The sequence below is a fragment of the Lytechinus variegatus genome, chromosome 2 (assembly GCF_018143015.1).
Source record: "Lytechinus variegatus isolate NC3 chromosome 2, Lvar_3.0, whole genome shotgun sequence".
NCBI lineage: Eukaryota > Metazoa > Echinodermata > Echinoidea > Temnopleuroida > Toxopneustidae > Lytechinus > Lytechinus variegatus.
In genome coordinates this window covers 55026782-55034083 of record NC_054741.1, presented here as the reverse complement: position 1 = coordinate 55034083, position 7302 = coordinate 55026782, and the positions used below count along the sequence as shown (strand labels likewise).

Below are 7302 nucleotides of genomic sequence, written 5' to 3'. Positions count from 1 at the left end.
CATATATGAAAAAAAAAAGAAACAAGCCCTTCTTTCAAACAATGCATGTACTTTCACATGACTGATCTTTTTCAGGGGGGGGGGGGGGTGATCGCTTCTATACAATAACATATTTTCAATTACTTCATGTACATGATGTACTTGTATAGAATCCGGTGAGCCAAGAACCTCATTTCGTTTTCGGACTAACGAACCTTCGGAATAACGCCACAAATGTTCGGATTAACGAACTTTTTTTTTCTTTTTCGGATTAACGAACATCGAGGTATAGGCAATTTACGTGTTTCGGAATTTTACGAACCTTCGGAATTACGAAGTGTAACCCCAAAAAGAAGGGACTTTCAAACCACGACCTGCATTTACTTTTGCCACGATATCGTATAAAATATAAATGATCTCTCCCTCTCTCCATTTATATCTATATTCCTCCCCGGCCTTCGTTCTCTTTTATTTAACAAGAAGTTTGCACACGAATCGTAGATCTAATGTTGCCGTACTCGAGGTTGCCAAAGGTGTGTAATCTATCTTAACACTCATTCAATTTTCTCCATCTCTCCCCGGTTTAATTCGCCAATTCTTCCCTCTTGTCATAATTTAAACACAGTCTGTGTCCGTAGTTGTCATCCATTTTCATTATCCTGTTATTTCGTCTCATCAGTCATTCCCATTCTCTCATTATCATCCGTAGGCTTATTTATTCTTCACAATCCTGACAATTGATTCCTTCTCGGTCTTTTCCCAATTTCACCCTGTATTCCTCCACTATGTATAAACAAATCTGCTTTTATATTAATTCCTTCATCTTACAATATGTTGATTTTTCCTCTCTTCTATTTTTCAAACGCCCCCTCTCATCCTCTCTTCCCCTACACCCATCTCTCCTTTTCTCTTTCTTTTCTTCGAATTTTTCTCTTTCGGCTTCATCCCTTTCACCCTGTATCTATTGGGCTCTATGTGAGACTTTGCTAAACGAGTGTGTATTAGTATTATGAGTGTGTGTTTGGTGGGTGTGTTTGTGTGTGTGCGGTTGAATTTGAACCCTTATGCAGAATGAAATGGGGAGATAACCTTTCCTTACAGCTCCCCTCTCGCACTCTAAAACAAATTACCCAATATTGGGTAAAATGGGAACATGCATGTTTACTGGGTAAAATAATACCAAATACGTTGTAAATTTTATGCAATATTGCGTTGAAATTTACCCATAAAACATGCATTTTGCCCAATATGGGGGAAAATTAATCAACAAACATGCATGTTCCCTTTCTACCCAATATTGGGTAAATTTTAACTCAATCTTCTAGAGTGCATGGCTGTTCTTTCATTAAAGTACTTTTTACTCATGTCTTCTATTCTTTTCATTTTCCTTACACAGGTTCAAGTTTGCATGGGTAATCACCAGCCCTTGGGATCTGACACAGCTGGATGAAAAATCCTCCCTTCCTCGACTGAATTTTGAATCATCTTTGGAGAAGGAAATAAACTACATGAAGATTGATATATCTGATGGATTCACAAAAGTGTAGGCCTGACGTCCGTTTCTATAAAGCAACATCCGTCGAAATGCCTCTACACTCTTAGAAATTTAAGAACCTTTCTTTTCTAACCCTGTTCTACTTACTTCACATAAGCATATTTCCTCGTTTACGTCAATGATGGATTTGCGTTATTTTGGCGATTATCTTAGATGATTCGAAAGATTTAGCGAAATTATTTCACTGCTATATTATTAGCATATACTCATTTCAAATAGGGCCTATAGGATCAAATTCAGATTTCTTTGTTGGTGACAGCTACCTGGTACAACGGATTGTAACTGTAACCCTAATTACACCTTTTACCTGATTTAAGTGGACATACAGTCTAACTGCTTCAAGACTTCCGAGTTAGCATATGTTCGTTCTATAACACTCGAAGTAGTAGTAGAAGTATTGGATAGACTTTAAGACACAATGGAACTTACATCTTTGGAAGGCGCCACGAAGCCAACCACGACCATATCAACGAGCACTGACGTAGTCGTCGACGATCATGGTTGGTCCGTGAGCGGGATCGAACACAGTGCCTTGGTCCGTACCGTCTACGGGGTCATCGGTTTCAGCGGAATGGCGGGGAATGCGCTCGTCTGCTTCGTTCTCATACGCGTACCTCCACTTCGTACGCGCACTAGCCGGTTCGTCGTCAACCTCGCCATCGCTGATTTTCTCACTTCCTTCTGGCTTATACCCATTCATGTGTTTCCACAAGTTCCATCCATACCAAAGGGACTGGCAGGCGAATTTATGTGTCGTTTTTACATTTCGAAATATATCCTCTGGCTATTCATCATCACGTCCATCTATTTCCTAGTGGTGGTGACCTTGGAACGGTATGTTGCTGTGGTGCATCCGTTGAAATACAAGCGTGTTTTCACCACAAGGCTCACCGTACTTATTTCCTCTTGTTGCTTGCTTATTGGTATCATGGCGCCAACATTCTTCTTCTTCGTATATGATGTCGTCGACAGCGTTTGTATCTACTTGCCCTACCCAAGCCCAGCACACAAATTGGTATGTAAATCAATCATTCTTCCTTGTTACACTGCAATAACGCCGGTGCCAATTTAACACCAGCCTGGTATCTATATCGGTGCTCCACACCATAGAGATGTTGAAACAACACCGCTTTGGCCATGGGTGTCGATCACGGGGGGGGATGGGGGGGATATATCCCCCCCAATATTTCAAGTGGGGGGGATGGCCTGTATTATCATCCCCCCCAATAATTTAGGGTAGAAAAATTATAATAATGATGATGAAAAAATGAAAAGTTTGATCATGATTATTATTATTATTATTTTATTCGGCATTTCAACAAAAAAAGTTTACAATCAATTTACAGGAGAATATACAATTACAAAATGATTATAGTATGCCATCAATCAGTTTGTTTCCCTAGCAATTTGTGTATATTTTTATTATTCAGGACTATTAAACAGATGGGTGGAGGTTCAAGATGAAAAAGAATGAAATGTCCACCAATAAAATATTGGGGGGCAAACATATCGTTTTGCCCCCCCCCCCCATAATTCCGCATGTGCAACTAAAAATAAAATAATATTGTAACGCTATACTGAAATCAGCAAGCGAGATTGAGATACCAACTCGATTTTGATTTAAAATCGTGCTCAAAATGTCGGTTTTTTTAGATTGGAATATAAAAATTTTCAGCTCGCGCTTCGCGCTCGCATCATGTACCCATACTTATCATGATTATATAGGTGAATAGAATGTCCCGTTTTCAATTCTAAACCTCAAAAGAACTTTGATTTGCAAAAATCTTTTGTTGGATATATATCTTCCATTAAAGTGTCTTTTTTTCCAGATCAAAATTTTCAGCTCGCGCATTTATTGTTCTTCTAGATACCCATCTTAATCATTGGTGCCAAAAATGCTTAGAATATCAAGCTTTCAGGTCAGAATATAAAGAAATTTTAGCTCGCTCTCTAGTGAGATACATGTATCGACCCTGCTCATGAGTTACTACAAACAAACCTAAACAGGTACATTTTTCCTGTTTTCATGACATACTAAAAAAATTTAGCTCGCGCTTCGCGCTCGCATTGTTGGTGAAGGTGAGATATGTGTCTCTTTCTCATGAGTTATATACATATATATGCCTATGTGTGTGGGGGTGTGTGGGTGAGTTTGTTCGTTTTTTGTGATCGAGCGCCTTTGGAACGTTGATTCATAATTTTGCCACACCCCCCCATCTGAAAAATGGATCGACGCCCCTGTGTATACATCATGCTCAATAAACAGATCACTATGTACATGGTCCAGTCAATTTTTGTCCTGTTTTCTCGGTATGAGTTTAGAATAGGCTTACTTGTAACACAAATTGAATTTTCAAAAAAATTATACAAGTATAGTACACTACAACAATGAAGGAATTTCCAAGAACACCATGCATATCAACCACTCCCAAATGTCCTAACTTGTGATTTTAGTGGGGGTATATGTTGAAAGATCCCCATCCACAAGAACATTTGTGTCAATCATCCCCCCCAACCAAGAATACCGATCGACACCCATGCATGAAAGGGCATTTGACAATCCGTTCTTATAAGCTATCTGCGTCGCGGTGGCGAAAACTCCTCATTACAGTATTCGCTTGCGCCGATATACATTTCCATCGCCAATCGTGCGCTAAGTTTTGCCCTGGTAATATTCCATAAAGCTTTTCCTAAATTAACACACGATTTTGTGCACGACTGTTCATTCGTTCTTTGCCGGTGTCAATCACTTTGCTTCCATTGGTTACTTTTAAAGTACAGAGCACTGACGGTTTAATTTTCTTGCACAGTGAATCAAACTATAATTAGTCAAAATTTAGGTTTATATTCACTAACACCTCGTCTTTTAAATATCCTAGTTTAACAAGAGCAGTTCGCCAGTTGTCCGTCAAGTTATGCGTAGCGTATCAGAAACAGTTTTATGAATCACCATCAGCATATTTCGTAAAATATGCTCCGGTTATCATGTTCCTAAAGTAAAAACCCATGGAGGCAGTCTTTCTTTTTTGCTTGATTAAATAAAACAAATTCTAATCATAACATAAGTTTACGTATCCCAAACCAAAAGAAAACAGAGGGACATTTAAACAAATGTAACTCCCCCTTGGTCCTCTAAGAAAAACTACACGGACCCGTGATAGAATCCATTAATAGAAATTCTTGATGAGTTTGCACCTTGTCATTCCAGTCTCTTAATTATTGAGCGCATAATGCACACCATGAGGTCTTTGCTTGGGACGACACAAGCAAAAGTCCTTCACGCCATTCCATCTCCAATTTCGTCCTTTTTATAACCTCCAACGACTCGGAGACGCCGAGAAGCGTGCAAAACGACCCTTCTACCCTTTGGCGAACGACAAATATTTTACTTCTTTTGAACGAAAATTCCCGAAATTGCGCATGGTTAATACAGGGTGGGGCCAGGCCCATGTTAAAGTTTTTTTTACACCTGCCAGAACTTCAGAGGGTCCTGCCTCCGCATGGAGAAAAATACACGCAGCACCTCCAGGGAAAGTCTTTGGGGTGCTTCAGCTTCATCCCCAGCACCCCCCGCTTCCCAGGGCCATGGGTAGGGCCTCAACCCTCCTTCTCCCCTTAAAGAAAATATATTCTTGAGGGAGCTATTCCCCCTCATGATATGATATGATGTACCCTCAGCTATGAAACCAGAGTTTAGGACCATTAATAAGTATAAGGTGTGAAGCTTGTCACTTTTCGTTTCCAACAACAATAACAACAAAATGATACCCATTACCTTTAGTTGAAGATGGGCTAGCGAGTAAGAAATTCCCGGCAATACTCTCTAACCAGCAGTCACCGTTCTTTCCTGATCATTTCAGGGTGTAGGTTTGCTGTGCTTTACTGTTATCTACGGCATTCCAATCGTTATCTTGCTATTGTTGCACAGTCAGACCATCAAGTCCCTGAGACGTCAAGCCAAGACCCTCGCTGCCAACATTGCAGAACATGGACAATCTGGTAAGAGGCAAAGGGCCAGAATTCTGTTCAAGTAGCAATGGCGATAGAAACTTTAAACTTCTTTACTTTATTGAAAAAGCCTTCTAATTTTCCACGAGGAGCTTCTACGTTTCATGTAATGATGTGTGCGTTGAGGAGAATGTACAAGGGTTTGAATGAGCATGGGAGAGAAAAGGGATATGTTTAGAAGTATACCTATATAGGCCAAAGATAGGAATTCTTTCTTCAATTTAGTAAAGCTTCTGACAAGGAATAACACATAAATCTCTTCATGCTGAAGTATCTTGGAATAAATTGTTGGATCAAATCTTTCCTCTCTGGCTGACCTCAGTCATTCAGTGTTTACTTAAGGGTACCGCAAGGCTCTGAATTATTCCTGATGAATTATTCCTGATGCAATCTGTAAAAACATCTAATGCAGTTTTGATGATTGTGTGATACATATCTCATTCTAACATGGTTCTGACAAACTGACTGCATTTTTCTGGCGCATCTGTTCTTCAGTATGCATTTATTTTTATAAAATTTGTAATGTATAAAGACTTGCCAATTCAAAATCAAAGAAGTGAGACATGTGCAATCCTCACAAAACTTGTTACAAACGAAAAATAGGCTTTCCTCATAAATCGAGTGTAAAACATGAGTTTGTTCAGTTTTTCTGTTGTCAGTGAGAGGGGCATACTTTGGATAAGCCATGCGGATGCTTGACTGGAACATATTTATCAATGTGTTCTCTTAATGTAGATGAATAATAATTACAGAAAGTTTCACACAATATATTTTTGTCTATTTTAGAACAACCTCGCAGGAATGTCAACATTTCAGGAGAGATAGAAGGGAATCGTCGACCAACGGTGGTCGACAATGACAACAACAAATGGCACCTGAAGGTAGCGAATGACATGCAGAAGACGTTCTTCGTGGTCATCCTGGTCTTCATCCTCTGCTGGGCACCAAACCAGTTGTTGTTTCTCTGCTACTCCCTCGGCGCGCCTGTCGACTTCAGCAAGACCTACTACCACTTCTCCGTCATCTTTGCGGTATGCAACTCTTGCGCGAATCCCTTCATATACGTCTTCAAGAACAAGTTGTTCCGTCGTGGTATACGTCAGGCAGTGCGTTGCGTTGGTCGTGGTGACCACGATGATAGGTCGGCCAGTGTCTCATTCAGACAGTTTGAAAACAGCGTTCAACCGCACTCTACGACCTTGCACCAACAAAATCAATCCCGACATACAACAGTGTCTGTAGGTTCCATGTCAATTGCTCCGGTGAACAATTGCTCCGCTATAAATTCTGCGCACAAATGAAATGACAAACTTCAACCCTGGATTTGACACTGTTCATATACGTCTTCAAGAACAAGTTGTTCGGTCGTGGTATACGTCAGGCAGTGCGTTGCGTTGGTCGTGATGACCAGGATGATAGGTCGGCCAGTGTCTCATTCAGACAGTTTGAAAACAGCGTTCAACCGCACTCTACGACCTTGCACCAACAAAATCAATCCCGACATACAACAGTGTCTGTAGGCAAGGGCGCCGGAAGCGGGGGGGCAGGGGGGGCACTTGCCCCCCCAAAGAAAATTTTTGGGGGGCAAAACGAGATTTTGCCCCCCCCCAATGTGCCCCCCTAAAAGTAGAAAAATGATATTATCTAAGGACAAAAGTAACGATGAAGGCACTTTTCTGCCTAAGAATTGTCATTTCTTTTGTCAAAAATGAAAAAATTTCGCCCCTGACGGGGCAATTACACAAGCCTTGCGTCTTTTG

The 7302-nt window shown here is 40.5% G+C and overlaps 1 protein-coding gene across 1 annotated transcript; it reads left to right on the top strand.

Moving 5' to 3' along the window:
- Nucleotides 1-1952: 1952 nt before the first annotated feature.
- LOC121406866 (galanin receptor 2a-like) lies at nt 1953-7056 on the top strand. The gene is made up of 3 exons (XM_041597737.1): nt 1953-2549; nt 5395-5533; nt 6329-7056. Exons 1-3 carry the CDS (start codon nt 1953-1955, stop codon nt 6841-6843), a joined length of 1251 nt encoding a protein of 416 aa, XP_041453671.1. The 3' UTR covers nt 6844-7056.
- The last annotated feature ends 246 nt before the right edge of the window (nt 7057-7302 follow it).